The sequence below is a fragment of the Zosterops lateralis genome (assembly GCF_965231275.1).
Source record: "Zosterops lateralis genome assembly, chromosome: 14".
Lineage (NCBI taxonomy): Eukaryota > Metazoa > Chordata > Aves > Passeriformes > Zosteropidae > Zosterops > Zosterops lateralis.
This window is the reverse complement of record NC_139774.1, coordinates 11370478-11389754: the sequence shown is the minus strand read 5'-3', so window position 1 is coordinate 11389754 and position 19277 is coordinate 11370478. Positions and strand designations below refer to the sequence as shown.

The 19277-nt window shown below is 42.9% G+C and overlaps 1 protein-coding gene across 3 annotated transcripts; it reads right to left on the bottom strand.

Moving 5' to 3' along the window:
- Positions 1-1046: 1046 nt before the first annotated feature.
- On the bottom strand, positions 1047-16010 carry RUFY1 (RUN and FYVE domain containing 1). 3 transcript variants are annotated; one of them, XM_083871424.1, is made up of 18 exons: positions 15703-16010; positions 11222-11395; positions 10789-10906; positions 10041-10142; positions 9595-9718; positions 9125-9183; positions 8328-8393; positions 7664-7733; positions 7104-7205; positions 6505-6621; positions 6014-6181; positions 5178-5275; positions 4509-4628; positions 3588-3717; positions 3072-3166; positions 2582-2630; positions 2333-2410; positions 1047-1767 (listed from the first exon to the last, which is right to left on the bottom strand). In XM_083871424.1, exons 1-18 carry the CDS (start codon positions 15968-15970, stop codon positions 1624-1626), a joined length of 2082 nt encoding a protein of 693 aa, XP_083727550.1. In that variant the 5' UTR covers positions 15971-16010; the 3' UTR covers positions 1047-1623. The 3 variants fall into 3 exon arrangements, with proteins under 3 accessions (XP_083727550.1, XP_083727551.1, XP_083727552.1); XM_083871425.1 differs by having other exon boundaries at positions 15645-15750; XM_083871426.1 differs by lacking the exon at positions 15703-16010 and adding an exon at positions 12111-12195.
- Positions 16011-19277: the final 3267 nt, after the last annotated feature.

The following is a 19277-nucleotide window of genomic DNA, read 5'->3' as shown; positions in this document are numbered from 1 at the left end:
TGACAACCGGGGGGCAGCAGAGGAAGCCACCCCTGCTGCTGGGGGTGCCCAGTGGGTGTCGGTTCAGAGCACTGCCTGGCTGTGCCCTGAGCAGGGAGTCTGGGCCCTAAAAGTGCTGGGGAGGTGAGAGGTGATTTGTACTTTTCCTGTAGGCATGGGTGGACTCAGCGGCTTACTGCAACCATGTTTCAATAAATGCAACTTGTCAAACAGCCTGTCTAAAGATGTGGTTTTGTAAGCAACAGTTACAAAACATAGTTTTGTAAGTTACATAGTTGAGCACAGCAACTTCCCCTGAAATAACATGGCTTCTGCTTCTATGCAGTGGCTGTAGTATTTTGTTTTGGCCTTAGTAATGAACCATTTGTCCTGAAGGGTTCAAGAACCTGAGGCCCCTTTCTACAGTGACAGAAGCGCCCTCCTGTTGTGTAGCAGAGGAGCTGTAAGGGTGGATTCTGAGCACTGAGTACTGCAGCTGTGGCTGTCAGCCATGAGAACAACCTGCTTCCAGGATGCTGACTGAGCCCAGCTCAATGGACTTATGGCCCTGCTGTGCCTGTCAGAGCTGGGGCAGAGTGGGCATCACCCCTGGGTTTGTACTGTTCCACATGGAGTCTTGGGCAGTTCAGCTGGTGAAAGAGCTGCTCTGGAACCTGGGACACTCAGGGGGAGTGTGGGTGCTGCTGGTGAGGTGACAGCCCCATGCACTGGCACAGGAATCCAAACTGGTGCAGCCGAGCCCAGGCCTGGCAGAACAGGGCCCAGGTGCCCCTGGGGCAGCAGCTGCTCTCCTCTGTCCCAGGGTGGACACACTGAGCTGCAGTCACTGTCCCTTTGTTTCTGGAAAAGGGCAAAAGCAGTTCCAGCTGCAGAGCAGTGGCTTCATCCAGCACTTTCCAGACAATACCACAGCATTGGTCAGGTAGTTCAGACACATTCTGCTACCTTTAGCTTAAACCCTGGATATGCACGGTTGGACAAGAACATTCTCTTCTAGGATCTGTGACTGACAGGTGTCAAAAATTAGAACTTTGCTTGCTTTCAGTTTTTGCAAAAGACTTTATTGTGTAACTATTGCACTGTGGTCACAGCGACTTCCAGAACAAGTATGATGTGCAGTTTTTGACTCTGCAGTGAACTGAAGGCACATTCATTGACACTCCTTATAAAGCTTTCTACAGACAATTCATAAATTGGCCTTTTCCTCTCTGACTTAGAGCAAATACAAAACTGTACACGAGCCAGGGGAACACACAGGAGCACCTACAGTGAAGGTAAATTAAGTTCATGTACAGAGAAACAATGATGTCTACAGGGATCAAATAAATGTAGAAATGCCATATACAAATTTTAATACAAATATCTATAAAAATCAGAAAAATTAATCTTAGTTTCAAATAGAACTTTTGGGGAAATTACAGTTGATATATAACTTCTTAATTATTTCAGTTGGAGAAGCATTAGCCTGCACAATCCCTACAAATTAATTTACACTGCTTTTAGAGTGGAAATTATCAGACCAGCCAGTCCAGTCTGCTGCACAGAATACACCTGCTGCTCAGAATTAAAAAAATAATGGCTACTTTCCAATGTTAAAGTGGCTCAGTCAAGGGTGGGAGAGCCTTAGGAGGAATTAGAAGAGCACTGCTGGAGCAGTAATGTGTGACAATTATCACAGACACGGACGGGTTTTGGGTACGATGGCAGCGCGAGTTCGTTACTGGAACAGGTGCTGCAGAAGATGTCCCCGCAGTTCCTGCAGTGGTGCTACAAAAACAGAGTCAGAATGAGCACAGCTGCCTAAAAACAGCATCAGGAAGAGAGAAATCAGGCCTTGGGAACTGCTTCCGAGTCCACTTAAGTCGCTCTACTTCCCACCAAAGCCCAGCCCTCCCAGCAGCACTTCCTCCTGCGCAGGGCGCGATCCCAGCGCAGCTGCGCTCCCTCCGCGGCCGGGAGCTGCCCCCGGCCCGGAACAGCCGGGAACGGGAACAGGAGCCGGGGCGGGCGCGGGCCTGGCTGCGGAGGGAGGGCGGCTGCGCTGGGATCGCCCGGCCCCGGCTCCCGGTCCCGGCGCTGTCCCACACCGCGGGCCGGGCACGGAGTCTGCTCAGCCGGGAAAGGAGCCTGAACACAGCCACAGCAGCTCCCCACAGAGAGAACTGAAACGGCAGTATTATTTTTTGGGTGGTAAATGCCAAATTATTCCCCATGTATTTATGATGCCAACAAGGTTCGGAATTGAACAGGTTCCCCCTTCCCCAGCAAGGGTATGCAACAACACCATTTTTGTTTTCCATGTATTATTTAAAAATAATCTGCTGAGCCTTACCTTCCTTCTTGAGATGGAGAATTCCTTTCTACATTGCTTGCAGTGGGTTGCTTCATCATCCTTCAGCCACGTATGACCCTGGAAAATTGGAACGAAAACCATGCTGGAGATACAAATAAACCTGTAGGCATTTTAGCAACGTTGTTGGTATTTTTCAAAAGCCATCTTTTAAAGCAGAATAACCAGGGTGAAATTTGAACGTGTTAAATGAAATTCATATGCTTAGTCAAAATATCCACAAGAGAGTACCTTTAGTGCTTTATTTACTTCTTTGATATCTTCCATCTTCAGCTTTGATCTGGAAAAAAAAATATGCCCTGCATGACTTTTTATTTAGTTGTGTTTGGTTTTCCCTGCAATTTCAGTGTGAAGCCACTGAACCCAAACCCCAAATCTTCAGTGAGCTCCCTGTTACCCCTGTGAACTTACTCACTATCATTGGGAAACTTTGTGAACTCAGGGTTTGCCCCTTTTCAGTATAAACAGAAGAATGTAGGAAAAGCACAGTTCTACTACAAGAACTAAACATTTTCTTTAATGTTTCCTCTCAGCCAGCTCACTCTGACAAGATCCTCCCTCACTTTCATTTCATGGCTCTTTAGTTTCTCATACATAGTAAATGCCTCCTAAAATTCTCATATCAATTGATTTTTATAAGTAAATGAGGTTTAAAATTCTTGGTATTAGTCTGATACTCCAGCTTCTGTCATTTACAGGACTTCTGTTCCCTAGAACTTACTGGCTGAGATGAAGTCCCATTTCTTGAAGAGCTTGCTCCTGCTCCTCACGGACCTTCTTCAGCTGCTGCTTCTCATCTTGCAGTTTTCTCAGTTCCTATAAAATCAAGCACAAACTCAAGTTTTTTGTGCACTGTTTGACCTATAACCTCGATCAGTCTACACAAACTGCCCAAGCAGTTCACAAGAATCAGCTCCTTTGCAAATCCCCCTATTTCTAAGGCTTGATTTTTAAAACTACATGGGGGAACTACCCAAAGGTTCTGCACAAACAGTGGAATAATTTAAACATGTTTATGAAGAAAAGGAAGATTTTCAGGCTTTGAACATCCTTTAACATGGCTAGAACATGGCAGTCCTGTGCCAACACAGGAGCACACAGACAGATACAGGTGCACAATTGTGTCCCCAGAAACTACCTCACATGTGGCAGCAAATCCTCTTCAGGTTAACAAGAATGTTCATGCTTAAAAAATAAATCACATTCAGTTGTTCTGAATGCTTGAAACTGTGCATACCTTTTTCAGTCCTTCCATCTGTTGCAATTCTGTTTTAAGCAGAGCAGTTGCATCCTTCTCTTGGTGCAGCTCTTTTTGCAAAGTTTGTCTCTGCTCCTTTTCGGATTTTAACTCCTTTTCCAGAGTTGAGCTATTTAAAAATAATTCATTCTAAAAAAACCCTATAGCAGCAGAATATCCTACAGCACTTAAGGATAGCAACAGTGTGAGAAGTAGAAATCTTGTCCAAAAGAGGGCAAAGCTAGAGTGGTGTTCTGGGAAAGGAAAGAACAGGCAGCAGACGTCAAAAATGTTAACACAGTTAACATATGTTAACATTTTCAGGTCACAGAAAAAAAAAAACAGCAGTGAAGGGCTAGAAGAAAAACAACAAACCAAAAGATCCCCCAAAGAAACCAATCCCATGAGGAAATATTTCACTACCTGTGTTTAACCTGTTGTGTTTAAAAGGGACACTCTACCCTGAAGTCTGAACAGTGAAAAAAGCTTTTTCTATCGGTATTAGAAATTTTTAGAGGATTAACATTCCCTAAGAGCACACAAGTCCCTTCAAAACACACAAGTCCCTTCAAAAATCCCAGTCCCTTTGGATGACAGTGTTCTATGCTCAGCCTACAAGCATATCTATCTCCTGATCTATTAAAAAAGTATTAAAAAAATAATTGAAGGCTCCATTGACAGTTGGAATGAGCAGATTTTTGCTGCCACTCTGTGCTCTAAATAAGATGTTCTGGAAAAAACATGTCAAAAGCCTCATGCTAACTGCATTGTACACAAGTGCTGTGCTTCCCTGGGTCTGTCAATGCTGAAGCCAACAGAATTTCAAACTCATGCCCTCCTTAGACCTCAGCATAAAAGGAGTAGAAAACACTTCTTAGAGAAATGGCAAAGGGAAGGAAAACACCTGCTCAGATTAAATACCATTTTTCATCCAGCTGGGCCATCTGCTGCCGACACGAGTTGAGCCTCCCAGTCAGCTCCTGCTTCATCTTATTGCACCGTTCCTCTGCCGCCTGCCTGGCCTTCTCTGCCTGCTGCAGCCTGCACGGGGAGGAACACACATGTTTGTTCCCAATTCCCTCCTGCCCTGCACCCTCTCACCCTCCTCTTTTAGAGTTACCATAGGGATCTTTAGAAAAGCTTGAACTGAAAATGCTAGTGGAGAAAAAAAAAAAAAGGACTTTTAAAACAAGTTTTTTTCTGAAAAAAACAAAAACAAAACAAAACAAAACAAAACAAAACAAAAACAAAAAAAAAAAACAAAAACAAAAACAAAAAAAAAAACCAAAACAAACAAACAAACAAACAAACAAAAACCAAAACAAAGTCACACCTGTTCTTAAAGTGAGGTTTACATATTTTTCAACAGCCTGCTTATGGAAAGAGCTATAGTATTCCAGTGGGTCAGTTATGGGCATGTTTGCCTGGGAAGCAAGAACAGCAAGCACAGAGGGATGAAGAGGAGAAAGTAAAAAAGCTCATGCTGGCACACAGGCCCAAATGTCTGTGGGGTATATGGAAGGTCATCCTGTTTATATTGGAAACTTTCTACTGGCTTCAATGTTGACTTTCTGATCTTGCAATTATTACCTCTCTTCCATTTGTTTCATAGAGGACATCATCTCATTTGTTTTTCCTTCAAAAGAGGATATTGCTTCTGTTTTCTGTTGCAATGAACACTCTGCATTCTGTAGGAAATAGTGAACAGTGTTTAAAGTCTGCCACCAGATAAAGAATGTTCAGCTTGCTAAAGGCCATGCCTGGTCTGACTGGAATGTGCAAACAAAATGCTGATAATGCCAGAGCAGACATTGCTCCAATTATTTTGTTACAACCTCAGAAAAAACCCAAACCACCTTAACTAAGTTTTGACCTATGAGATCAGCAGCAAGCCAAAAATGTTCTCTTCAGAAAAAGCCTGAAGAAATAAAACCAGATTAAACTGACAGGATAAGAATACCGATGATGATTTGGATGTAACAACTGCATTCAGTAGGCATGGAACCAGAAAGCAAAAAACCTCCCATATAAATAAATAATGCTTTCAAAAGCAAAGGCACACCTCAGCACTGGGATTTCACTGACTTGCAAGTGTCTGGGAAGGAGGCAAAGACCTGGTTAAAGCCTGAACAGGCATCAAGAAATAGGCCATAAAAATTGAGAAAAATCCCCCCTGGATTTCTGGCAGCAGGTGTGGGAAAGGAAGGCTTGCTGAACTCTTACTTCATGCATGGAGAGGCTAGTTAAACTTTTGTTTCATTAATGGAAACAAGCTCTGTATATTTTGTGTGAGCACTGATACACCACGGTTTCCTTGTAGAAATGCCTGTCACACAGTTTTGTTCAACTGAAAAAAACAACATAAAACCACAACCCACCCAAACAAGAGAAACCCCACAAAACCATCCCTGGCCCCCTGTACATACCTGGGATTTGTGAAACATCTGCAGGTTAATGGCCTTCACTTCTTCTAACTGTTGACGAAGGGCAACTAAAGTGTCCTGTTTTTCATGAGTATCTTTTTCCAGAAGTTTCATGGCAATTTCCATTTCTGTTTTCATTCCAATTTGTAGCTCCAACTCTTTCTCTAGTTCCTTGCAAAGAGATTTCCTAGTTACTGCTACGTAGCCACAGGTCAGGGATAAAACCCAGATAACCCCATACACAAACTGTGTCTCTGCTATAATAATGCCAGCGGTTTCTTAAAAAGAGGCCTTTTATTTCCAACATTCCAAAAACCTTATTAACAGTATCTTACAGACACTGTTAATGACCAATGCCCAGAATCTTACTTACAATTGCTCTATGAATTCTGAACAGGTGCAAAAGTTGCACAGCTGTCATCATGTATTTGTACTGTTACAGTAGGCTGAACCCAGTGTCTTTCACTTCACTTTCTATAGTTAAGTTTCCTTACCAGCCTGATTTTTTTTTCTTCTTTCAACTGCTTCCAAACATCACTGTACATTTCATCAAGACCCTGGCGTGACTGCTTATAAGTATCCAATTCTACTTTTGTATCCTCTTTTGTTACCTACAAGAAACATCAGCTACATAAGATCACAAAGTATTTAAAGTATCCCTTTAATTCTTCTGTGTAACATAGTATTTCAATGGGCTATTTCAAGTAAAACCCTACTGGTTTACAATCAATGACCCCGCAAACATTAAAAAGCTGAAATTTCAATAATGAAATTACTTTCGTAATTTCAGTAAATTTCAGTAATGAAATTTCAGTAATGATAAAAATACTTTAATCCTCTACACATTTTACTTTAATACCTCTAATACTTGGAATACGTTCTTCCTTCTGCAAGTGTATTTTTGGGTGTGTAGTAAAGAACAATAAAATCTAATGCCTGAGCACACAACACCCAAACCCAGTGACCTGCATAGCAACATATTCAACTGTGCTGAGCATTCCAGTGCACAGGAGGCTTGGAAGAACTCTCTACAGCTGATCAAAAGGGATCACTTATTGTAAGGATCCTCATCATCTTTAAAAAGGTGTCCCACCTCTACACTTTTTTCACTCCGTTCACGAATTAATTCATTCTGTTGTTTCAGCTGCTGCTGCTCTTCCTGAAGGGATCCAATCCGGTCGGTCGCTGCTGCAAGCTGTATGAAGAGAACAGATCTATATTTAATCACTCTGTAATCATGCAGCATCTGCAGCAATTCTTAAGTCAGTAGTTCAGTCTCTGCAGCAGCTGTGCTGCCCACTTCCCCTTTTGCTCTCCACAGGAGCTGCCTGACCTTCTGCAGCTGTACCCATTGTCAGCCAAAGTGAATTACTCACCAACATTTGTTCACCAACTTCTGCTTCACATCCTCATCGATTATTTTAAATATTAACTGAGCAAAGAAAGGCACCTAGTGTAAAAGGCTAAAATCCACCCTGGATCTGTGTCATGAACTAGATGTCACACCAACCCATGCCAACCCATGCCAGTCTGTCCAGCCCCCACAGCTTACCAGGATCTACTCAAATATTTCAGGTGTAAGGTGCAGTCTTAGGGAGTTTTGTCTCTGATGGAAAAGAGCTGTGAAAAATACCTAACAGACCAGATACAAACCTCTTCCTGGAGCTTTGAATTGGTCTTTTCTAAACAGTCTATTTTGTTCTGGAGATCTGCAACCGTGCAACTGCAGCAAGGAAGAGAGATACATAAAAACAATAACTGAAGTGTCAGTGTTTACTCCGATCCTCAACAGTATTTTTATCATCTTCAATTTGTTAACAATGAAGTACTTTGGTGAGCTGGGGAAAAACTCAGAGGAGGAACAACTGCCCCTCTCAAGCACTGAGAGGACCATGTCCTTCTGCTGGCAGCCCTGTTGTGGCTTAGCTTTCACATTTGTAACACCTTCTCCTGCTCAAGAGGGTAAGAGAGGCCTGCTCCTCCCACTGAGCAACCTATGGGGGAAGAGTAGGGACTCTTCCTCTAAGGAATGAATTTCCAGATGCACTTGTAATAGTTTCTCTTGAAAAAAATAGTTACAAAATGTTCTGTTAATCACTCTCAAAAAAGTAAACTATTACACACACTTGCTTTCTGCATTGTATGTGCCTGCAGAAAAGTAGGAATACAAAATGAAACTAAGATTTTTGGGAAATAATCATACAAGGCATTTCAATATCAAACAAAAATCTACAAGACTGGCAGCAGAGTTTCAAAGCCATGCTGGAAAAGCCAAACAGGACAAGTGTTTATATTTGAGAATAGATGAAAATCCCACCTTAGATGTCGGTTCAGTTCTTCCACATAATGCTTCTGGTCAAGGACAGCTGTAATCCCTCCATCTCTAATTGTAAAAGCAAGAATTTATTGATTGAGAAGAATCTCCTTCATTCTAAAGTGCTATTCTGTACTAGGGCTTTAAGCCTAGACCTGCAAACAGAGCTAAAATCTTTTATCCTTCCCTTATAAAAATACTTGTGCCTGAGCTGGATCAGAAGCACCAGGGAGGTGAAGCAGCTGCTTGGCTGCTTCTCAGCAGCTCCACAGTGAAGTGCTCTGAAGTGACAGAAGCACATAAAATATGGAGATGCCTTCATTTGCTAAAGGTCTTAGAAGACCTTAGAAGACCTGATCTGTGCTGCTAGCTGCAATCTCAAATCTAATATTTCACTTAAAATTACATTTTCTCCTCCATAACTGATCTCTCCCTCCAAGACAGCTATTTAGCTGAGTGGGTTTCTGAAACTGTGCTTAAAAACAAAGCAGTGAGTTGGCAGTGGGTGACTTGGGAAATCATCTCTTCTGAAACCAAATAAAACCACAATCTAATATTTTGTGTACTTTTAATTTGATCTCAGCTCAAGACTCAAACCCTCCAAATTGTTGTTAATACTACCACAAATTCATTCTCTGAAAGATGTTACTTTTGTTTAGGTAACAAGAACTGGTTTGGGTTCTCCTTTTAGGATGATTAATAGTTTAAGATATCCAGCACTCCCATCCTCCCACAGACTGTCTGACAGGTTTTTCTACAAAAACTATAATGATTTAGAATTATTAATTCACCATACATACTGTTTGCCATCACTGTCCTGTGTTTCCTTAAGGTACAAGGAAAAATCAATCACTCCAACCTGAAATACACATTTCAGATATTAACACACCTTCACAGTGCAATTATGCATAGAAGCAGGCATTGCTGTATATTTGGAAAATGATAAAAATCTGAAGTTTAGATTTAGAGAGATAAATAATGCATATATTCTTCCCAGCTGATGCAAACATGCAAGCTTAGCATTTATCATAAAAGCATCAAAGTAACCATATTATGTGTGACCAATTTCCTCACAGTTATTAGTTTTGACAGCATTTCCATAAACTGCTATTTATGAACTTTCTTTTACTTCACTGAGGGAAAGACAACAAGCTTCAACAAAGGCCATGTTGGAAAGAAATCTGGACCCATCTCAATGAAGTATTTATAGATGTACTTAATTCTACTAGAATCTTATACCAACTAATCCTATTTAAGCTTTAATCTTCACCTGGGAATCCAAGTCTTCTCCTTTCAAGCAGAGGTTTGCATCGATAACATTGAGTCCAACCAGCAGACCCACAATAACTGCTCCTTCCTCCTCCATCATCAATGCATCAGCTTCATAAAATTCACTGGAACAAACAGGATAAGGCATCACTGCACATCACACAATTATAACAGCACTTCCATCACCGAAATCATATAAACAACAATGCAGCCTTCACAAAACTCAGCTGAGTTCTCACTAATTTATTGCATAAGGCAGAAGATTTGGAACTCTCTCAAGAAATACTCTGCAAGTTCCTTTGTAGATTCACTGCAAAAACAATTAAGCACTTGCTCCTCTGAAGGCTGCAAGAACAAGTTTAAACTGGTCAATTAATGACTCTCCCTGGAGGCACAGGAGGTGTTAATGATTCAGGAATATTCAGGAATACATGTCTGTGCTGTTACCTTAACAGATGCTTATGGTCCAGGAGTACTTTGAGATAATCTGCCAGTTTCTTTTGCATGAGTGCCAGATAAAGCCAAGCCCTCCCTCTGCCCACAGCAGTCCTGAAAAGAAAAGTTGCATGTTTTGGTAAAACCAAGGTGTTTTATTAACTAGATTCGTGCAAATTCAAAATTCTCAGTTTACAAAGTGAGGGGAAGAACAATTCTTACTAAAAAATAACAACGAATCTCTGGGGAAATGAATTGTTGTCTACAGAACACAAGAACATTTAAGTATATTCCATTCTTCAGGGAAAGTATATTGCAAAGTCTTCTTAATTTGAAAAACCATACACATTGTCAACTACCACCATAAACAACCATTAATACATCCTAGTATTAAAATCAAGTCTATTTCAATAATCCTGAATTACTCAACCCATTTTGCATGCACAAAATGACATAAAATCATAAAAGTGGGAGAAAGAAGAGGAAGAAAATACTGGTGAAGACTTTAGTTATTTTTAGCAAGGTTATAAAAGTTTCCAAATGCTGTTTTCAATCTGACAGCATTGTTTGAGTCAGAAACTCTGAATATTTTGAGATAGCCTCCTTATCTCCTGGAGAAGTCAATGCCTCCTACACACCCTATTTTTTTTTTTTTTTTTCTTTGGGAACAAGAGCTTGTTAAGGAAGCCAAGAGACTACAGGAAGGATTCCTTTTCCCAGCAGTGTGAGCAAAATGCATCATCCCCAACAATTAACTTACTTCAACTCTGGCAGATTTTTTACACTAGTTGCTATATCTGATGCTTCGGGACAAAGTTTTTCCACTAGCTCCAAAGGACCAAAAAACGATTTGTTCTGTCCAATAAAAGTCTTCTTCACTAAAGGGAGCATACAGAGAGATTTGTGAGGAAAAATGATAGGCTTCCAACTCCAGAATTTTAGATAAATTTTACTTTGTTACTTTGTCTTACCAGCTTATAACATGCCTGTGGAAAGGGGGCATTAAAAATACCTTGACTGTTTAGGAGGCACAAAATACAGGGTGTACAAGGGTAACCACATATCTGTAATACTGACTAGCACTGTATGTTTACAGAATTAATAATGCCATTCAGAAGTCAAGCTGGAGCCACAGCAGGGCATGACAGAGACTCCCTGACCTGTCTGTGCCCAGCCTGGCAGCCAGTGCCCACCTTTGAGCCCGTGCTTGAGGCAGTGCTCCAGCACCACGAAGAACTGCTGCAGTGGAGGGAAATCCGAGTCCAGGGTCCGGCCCAAGCTCAGGGCTGACTGGATGAGGATTTTGATGCTGAGTTTCATCATGTTCATGAGGTTGGCACGCTCCTCCATGGTGTGACACCGCGTACCTGGGGGCACAGGGGCGGGGAAAGGAAAGCTGCTTTACAGTCACAGCATCGATAAGGCTGGAAAAGACCTCTGAGATCATCGAGTCCAATGTACGATCAAAGTAGGCCAGGGAACTGAGTGCCAGATCCAGTTTTTCTTTAAACAGCTCTGGGTACAGTGTCTCCACCACCTCCCTGGGCTGCCCATTCCAATGTATAATCACCACTTCTGTGAAGAAATCCTCCCTAATATTCAACCTAAACCTGCCCTGGTGCAGTTTAAGATTATATCCTGTTGTCTTATCACTGGTTGCCTGGGAGAAGAGACCAACCCCCACCTGTCTCCTGTCAGGGACTTGCAGAGATTGATAAGGCCACCCCTGAGGCTCCTTTTCTCCAGACTAAACTCCCCACTCCCTCAGCCACTCCTTACAGGACTTGTGCTCCAGAATCTTCCCCATCCCTGCAGCCCTTCCCTGGTCCCGCTGCAGCCCCTCAATGTCCTTGCCGAACTGCGGGGGCCCGGACTGACCGCAGCACTCGAGGCGCGGCCTCCCCATCGCCGAACACCTGCGGACAGTCCGCACGGAGGAGACGCTGCGCAGCCTTTAGAGCCCCCTGGCCGCGGTGCCCGCGCCGGGCCTCCATCCTGCGGCAGGGGCGAGCTGGGTTAACCCCCCTCAGCGCCTCGCCCGGCCCCGGGGATGAACACAGCCCCGGCCCGCGGGGTCCGTACCTGAGCGGCGGGGCCGGGCCGGGCCGGGCTGAGGGCCCCGGTGTTACCGCGGCTGCAGCGGGGGCAGGGGCGGGCCCGGGCCGGCCGCCATCTTAGAGCGCCGTGAGGGGCGCGGGGCGGGCTCGGCGCGGCCGCGGCGTGTGGTGAAATGTGCAATATGTACAGATTTAATAAAAGAAAGGGTGGGTTTCTGTCTTCGCGTTATTTCGAGCCTAAGCAAAGATAAGGGTCATTTAAGGCGTGAAATATCAGTTAACGAGCGAGGTGTAGGTGACGCTCAGGTGTTACAAAGGAGAATCACCGGTCGGCAGAATTCCCTTCTTAAGGTTTAGGGCTGGACATGATGCAGTGAGCTCAGGCCTAGGGGAGGGTAATAAAAGGATGTAGCGCTGGTAGTGGACTCAAAGGATGCGGCCTGAAGCTGAGTCGGGGAGGTTCAGGTTTCGATCGGAAAAGGTTCCTCACCCAGAGGGTGTTTGGGGACTGGAAATGGTAACAGCACCAGCCCCACAGAGCTCAAGGGGCATTTGTACAACACTTTCAGACACACGGTGTGACTCTCGGGGATGGTCCTGTACAGGGCTAGGAGCTGGACTCAATGATCCTGGTGGCTCCCTTCCAACCCAGCGTATTCTACGATTTTATGCCATTTGGCAGAACCCCCAAGATAAGGAATAAACTCAAAGCCAACGCAGCAACTGTGCTCTAATCAACTCTGGCTGGGTAGAAGGTAATTCTGGCAGGGACAGATTATGACAACCCAGCTAAGAAACTCACTGGCCCAAAAGAACAGATAGACTGAGCATGGGGACCGATGAGCATGAGAAGTGAGGATATCATTTACCAACAGAAGATAGAATTGTAATTAATAAGAGAACTCGGGAATTTGTAGCCAACAAACATTAATGCCTAATGCCTACAACAGTGATAAGTTTTGGTAGTTGTGCTGGCTTTATGGATTTGCCACCCAGCCGCCTTTCTGTGCAAAACTGTAAATAAATCAAATCCCTCCACTCTGTGCAGAGATTGGTCTCTTGCAGACCAAGTGAAAGAACCTGTTTTGGGACAACAAGGGGAGTGGGACCAGGAGCAGGACCAGCTCCCTTGCTCCTTAAGGCATCTACAGGCTCTGACAGGAGCTGCCAACCACAGTCCATTGGCCACCAAAATCATGTTTTAAGCCACTGCTGTTTCATGAGGACAGTCTTGCTCTCACGCACGGCCACACTCTGCAGAAACAGCAGTGGCAGAAGCCCCAGCCCTGTGTCAGTCACACTCAAGATGGTTAACATAGCTTTTAAGGTCATGCAAAAGCCTCTCTGGCGTTTTCCTTTTTGTGCACACAATGTTAATTTAGGGTTAAAAATGAGCAAAACTCCTCCCTATGTCAGAAGAGGGAAAACAGAGTCATTCTAATCTAACTTAATAACCACAATAGAGAAAATGCTGTCATCTCTGCAGGCTACTCTGTAGTTCATTGTATATATACTACATACACTATATACAATAGAATATATACTATATAATCAATATACAGTATATTATGTGTATACAAATACATAAGAAGTATACTATATATTGTCTGTAGCCAATGGATACCTCAAAACTGTATTTAATGTGTTGACGTGAGGCTGAGGATTAAAAACACTGTAATATTTAGAATTTTGATCCCAATATTGTCAGGTTACACATTGGAAACAGAATAAAAGCTGCAAAACCAGAAAAACAGTGAGTTTTTTTGGAATATTTCAAAGCAATGCTAACCATTTTGATGGTTTTTGGAATTTGAATTTTTACTTACCAGGAATACTTTGCCTCTACACCTTGCTCAAGATATGCATATTATCCACAAGAATAAAAAAAATAAAATACTACGAATTAAATGCTCTTTATGAACACAATTTTAAACTAAGAAGTGTCTTAATACTGGTTTGCATTAAGTTAAATAATTACTTGAACAATATTTTTTTTAGACTGTTGCAAATTTACACAGTCAAGTACATCTTTTGCAAAACTGTGCAGGTTGGTACATGCAAAAATAAACAGATATTAGACACACTCCCAAAGCCAAGCATCAAAAATTAGGAATCAGGTTATCAGTGCAAGAGATCACAGACGTGATGCTGCAATCTTTAAGAATGCAGTCACACAGTTTTGTATCTTATTCAACTCAAGAGATTTGTTTCAACATCGTTTTGAAACCACATGCTTTGTTTACTGTAATTATTCAGCACACTTTGAAGTCAGAAAACATGGAGGCACAAAGGAAAGCTCACAGTTCTCCATCCCTTGGTCTTTGGGACTGCAAATCTTTCTTGATTCGTTTTCTTTAGATTTGAAGCTTCTGGCCTCTCTGCAAGGCAGGACACAATTTCCTCAGTGGCAAACTGGTTTTAGGAGGGCGTTTATGTGTTTAGAGCATGAGATCAACAGAAATGAAGTAGCAGATAGAGTTACAAAATCTCTGAAAAAAGATTTCAGCAGGCAACAAGACCCAAGTTTTCCACAAGTGGTCCTGCAGGCCTCGGCTTATTTCTTAAACATTCCTGCTTTAAATTATATTTAAGTGCTTGGTCAAAGGTAAATAATATTGAACAGGTAGAACAGGTGCCTTAGTGCCTGTTCACATTTCATACACAAGTTATTAACTGATTTTTCATACAGAATTTTGTTTGGTGTGAGACTTTGAGATGCAGGAAAAAATAAGAGTCAATTTTCTCAGGGTAAATAATCTTCAACTCTGACTATGCAACACTGAGGAATTTTTCACAAAAAAATTAAGAAGCCCATCAGCAGTAACATTGCCCCATGCTGTCCCAACTCAACTCCACAGATCTTCCCTTTGAATACTCAGTACTATTAAAATGAAGAGGTGAGCACCAAACAGAGCAAAGTTAAGTTCCAGTGCTCCAGAACAATTAAGCATCAGTCTGAGACTCTGGAGTACAAGGCTCCAGGCCCAAGTTCTGCTGCATTTGAACATGTTGGGGGCTTTTTTTTCCCACATTATAAATACTGCTGAGATTTATTTTCCATATGATTCAACTAAACCCATTTTAATTCACTTCTAAGAGACCTGTTCCATAAATCTGTGGGGCTGCAAGACCCAGAAATGCCAATGTGGAACAAAACAAGCTGTGATTACTGAAGGCATCTTTAGTGTAGTTAAGAAGTAGCTTATAACGAATCTGTATCTTAGTTTGCTTGTCTAGTCTCTGACATGAAAGGTACAGCGAATTCCTTCCCGGAACCAGCAGCACTCGAGGGAGGATGTCGAATTTTGGGAGCTCCCTCAGTGCAGCCAGGCTGCTGGAGCTTTAAAGGAGAAGGAGAAAAGGCAGCAAATAAAACAAAAGAAAATTTCTCCAAATATAAGAGTTTAGGTTTCTTCTGGTTATAATGCATTTCTTAAGTTCTACATCTGTGTCGCTCGTTTAATTTTACTTCAATAAAAAACTGCAGCATCTTAAAAAAAAAAAAAAGGAAATTCAAAGTAACACCCATGCACCACTGACACGACCCAGCAGCACTTACGGGAGCGAACTTATTTGCGCACCACAAAAGCGAGTTTACTAAAGAAGCGGAGCCGTACTTGTCTTTGCCGGGCTGTCACTGCTGCCGGGCTTGGACACCAGTCCCACCAGGGATGCGGACTTGAGGGCGCTGCCATAGCCCAGCGCCAAGTTTTCCGAGGCTTTCCTGGCCAGAGACAAGATCGGAGCAGACCACCGCCCTTCCTCCGGTTTCGCCTTCTCCTCGTTCCTCAGCTCGGCCGCGTCAGGGATCTGTTTTCTGTCGATAATCTCAAAGTCTTCCTCCTTTCCCGCGGCGGGCGCGGCGCGGCGCTCCCCGGCAGCCATCTTGGACGAGTCACATGACCGCGGCCCGGGGCGGGGGAGCCGCCCCTGCCCCGCCTGAGGGGTGGGAACCGGGGGGCCGGGAATTGGGGCAGGGAACGGGGGGCTCCGGGAATTGGCGTGGGAACCGGGGTATCCGGGAATGGGGCAGGGAACGGGGGGCTCCGGGAATTGGGGGGTCCGGGAATTGGGGCAGGGACCGTGACGGCTCAGGGAACCGGGGCTCAGGGAACCGGGGCGGGAACCGGGGGCTCCGGGAATGGGGCAGGGACCGAGGGGTCCGGGAATTGGGGGGTCCGGGAATGGGGCAGGAAACCGGGGGTCCGGGAACTGGGGGCTCCGGGAATGGGGCAGGGACCGGGGGGTTCGGGAATTGGGCGGGGACCAGGGGGCTCCGGGAACTGGAGCAGGAACCGGTGGGTCCGGGAGCTGGGGCAGGGAACCGGGGGGCTACGAGAATTGGGGTGGGAACCGGGGGGTCCGGGAACCGGGGCGGGAACTGGGAGGCTCCGGGGATTGGGGTGGGAACCGGGAGCCGGGAAGGAACCGGGAGTACGGGCAGGGACTGAGGCCCGGGCAGGTCCCGGGGGCAGCCTGAAGCACCTGCACACACTGACAGGGCTGCAAGACAGGCCCGGCCAGCACTGAGCACTTCCCTTGGTGTTCAGAGTTTAAATGGCGTGGAATATGAAAAAACAAAACAAAAACCCCCTAACAAACAAACAAACAAACAAAAAAACCAAAAATCGCCTTTGAATAAGTTAGGAAAGAAACAAAAGGTACAGGTTTTTACTGCTACCTGTGTCCCCAGACATAATTTTAAATAAAAAAAATCAATGTGTTTTGACATCTCAGATTTACACAGTCAAGTTGTGACAGCTTAACGAGATCTCTGTTACTCTGCCTGTGAATCAAGTCGTTGTGACTTAGTGGAGGATTGGTATGACAGGTGCACTGCTCTGAGAACGGCTTGTCCTCCTCACTGACATGAAAACACAACTACTCTGTAAAGCCATTGCATTAATGTCTGTGGGCTGGGTTTGGTAGAGAGATCTATCATGAAGGGGAACTGAAATTATCCCAGTATGAAAATTTGATGTCGCTGTGTAACTCAAATATTGATGTAGCCCACTGATGTATGGCTTGGTAACTGTTTTTCCATCCAGCAGCTGCCTGTGCTTGAGATATGTCAGTCCTTTAGTCACGAGGTAGTAGATGCTGCGTATGAGCTTTTTGTGCTACATAGAGGAAAGTTTTGGGTTTTTTTTTTAAGGAAATAAAAGGAGGAGGGTAGAATCAGAGAGTTGAAGGTCAACTTCCTTCATCTTGCAGCAATATAAATCTGCAAGTCTGTATATTTTTTCCCCCTAATATAAGCTACTTCATGATCGATTCTGTCTTCTTGGCTTCTTAGACACTGAAAACAACTTGTGTTACATAAAGCACACGGAAGCTCTTATATTTTTGTCGAGAATTCAGAGATCAGCAGCCTCTTATTCACCCATGATTCAGATGAGCTAAGTATAGGCTTTAAGCTACTTCTGCTAAAGTCTGCTGGAGATAAGTTCTGCTCCATCTTGTGGACTCCTGCAGTATTGGGCTGTTTGTGAGGAAATAGCTCAGCTCTGTAGGTCTTACAGTTGAATATATGAATATACCTCTTGACAGGAATAAGATTTGATAGTGATTTTCTGCCTTTCATTAATTATCCAATATTAGAGTCAGGTGTCAAAGGTAGTCTTGGCTAGAAGCAGAGTTCTAAGCATTAAATTAATGGTTTTTTCCAATGCATCTGAAGAATAGGGCATAAAAGTTTTGTGGCTGAGAACACAAGAGTTAGCCAAGGCTGCTCTTTACCTCATTATGTTGCTCCCTTAAGATAATGGTGCCTCAGACTCTTCTTTAGAGCCTTACAATGAGTTATTTTGTAAAAATATGAAGTGAAGCTATTACATAGTCTGCGATAATCTTTTCTTATGTTACAATTAAAGAAACATTGGATAATTTTATTTCAAGTGTCTGATGAGAAAAATTTATACTGTGCATAGTAAATGTGCTAAAACTTTTGCTACACATGATTTAATTGTTCTTCACTTAGTGCTATTTGGTCAAAATTTCTTACTCAGCCACTGATTACTTTAAATGCCCTCTGTCCTCACATGTTTTATTTTAAAGCAATCAAAACGTCTTGTGGCATTGTAAAGGAGCCCTAAGTTAAAGAGATTTGTTTTGTTTACAGACAGTTTCTTGAGGAGTAATTTGCAGCAGCCAAGGAGGGTGGAGTTAATACAGAGTACAGCTTTAGGCACGTTAAATAAAAAATGAAAAAACTCAAAAACATAAATGATATAACTTGGGTTTTGGTTCACTGGTTTATCAGGGAGGTGCACTATGCATGAATAACACTGCTTACTTTTAGCTTGGAGGTTGGGCCTGTTTTGGTCTTCTGCAGATGATGATATTTCACCACTCTTTTCTTTTTGCAGACCACAGGTCCAGCTGTTGCTACTCATGTGAAGATGAACAATATTTTCTTTTGAAAGCCCATTTTGTAGCTAGTTTAGGTCTGCCATAAATGTCAGTTCTGTGTAATCACAAAAATACTTTAAATAGTTAGGTCTCATTGAAAAGTTAGGGGACTGAGTGACTCACTGCTTTTTGCTTTTCCTAACCCTAGAAATCAAGGTGTTTCTAAAGAAAAAAAACCAAACCAAAACATTATGAAGCTGAGATAAGTAAAGTTCAGTTCTTTTTTCATGCAGATCTTGCACAACCTTGTTTGGTTTTACTGTTCCCCCTCTTCTCTGTGTTCTTATGTGGTGGGATAAAAGTTCACTTTTGAAATATTTAAAAAGTAGTGAATTCAAAATATAGAAAAAGATTATTCTGGAAGAATTCCTATTTTAATCAGGAAATTGTACATTTAATACAAAAGTCTGCCTAGCAGAATGGAAGATAATTAATTTTAGAATAGGAGAAACTCAATTCTTATTCAATGATACTTAGCAAGACAATTTCTTTGGCTAATTCCTCTTTATCTCAGATTTATTGTTTTTTTTGGGAGGGGTAATGTTTTAAGAAACTTTTTTTGCCATTTAACATTTCGAGTTAATCACATACTATAAATATTTAAAAGCAGGAAAATGCCACTGTGTGCTGGAGGGTAAACTTCTATGATTAGCTGTTATTTATACTTTGCATTCCTATAACTTTTTCAGTCAGCAAAACAGATTATATTGCAAATGATCCAGTTGAGTTTTCGACCTTTAAAAGAAATAAATACCAAGTGTAACTGTAGTTGGGAATAACA

What these genes read in the sequence shown, in the direction of transcription:
- RUFY1 (XM_083871424.1), bottom strand. Translation starts at nt 15,970, where the DNA reads ATGGCTGCCGGGGAGCGCCGCGCCGCGCCCGCCGCGGGAAAGGAGGAA. An exon ending in AAAAATCTGCCAGAGTTGAA is followed by an intron (nt 10,143 to 10,788) that starts GTAAGTTAATTG and finishes TTTTCTTTTCAG; the next exon opens with GACTGCTGTGGGCAGAGGGA. An exon ending in GCCCAGCTGGATGAAAAATG is followed by an intron (nt 3,718 to 4,508) that starts GTATTTAATCTG and finishes ATTTTTAAATAG; the next exon opens with CTCAACTCTGGAAAAGGAGT.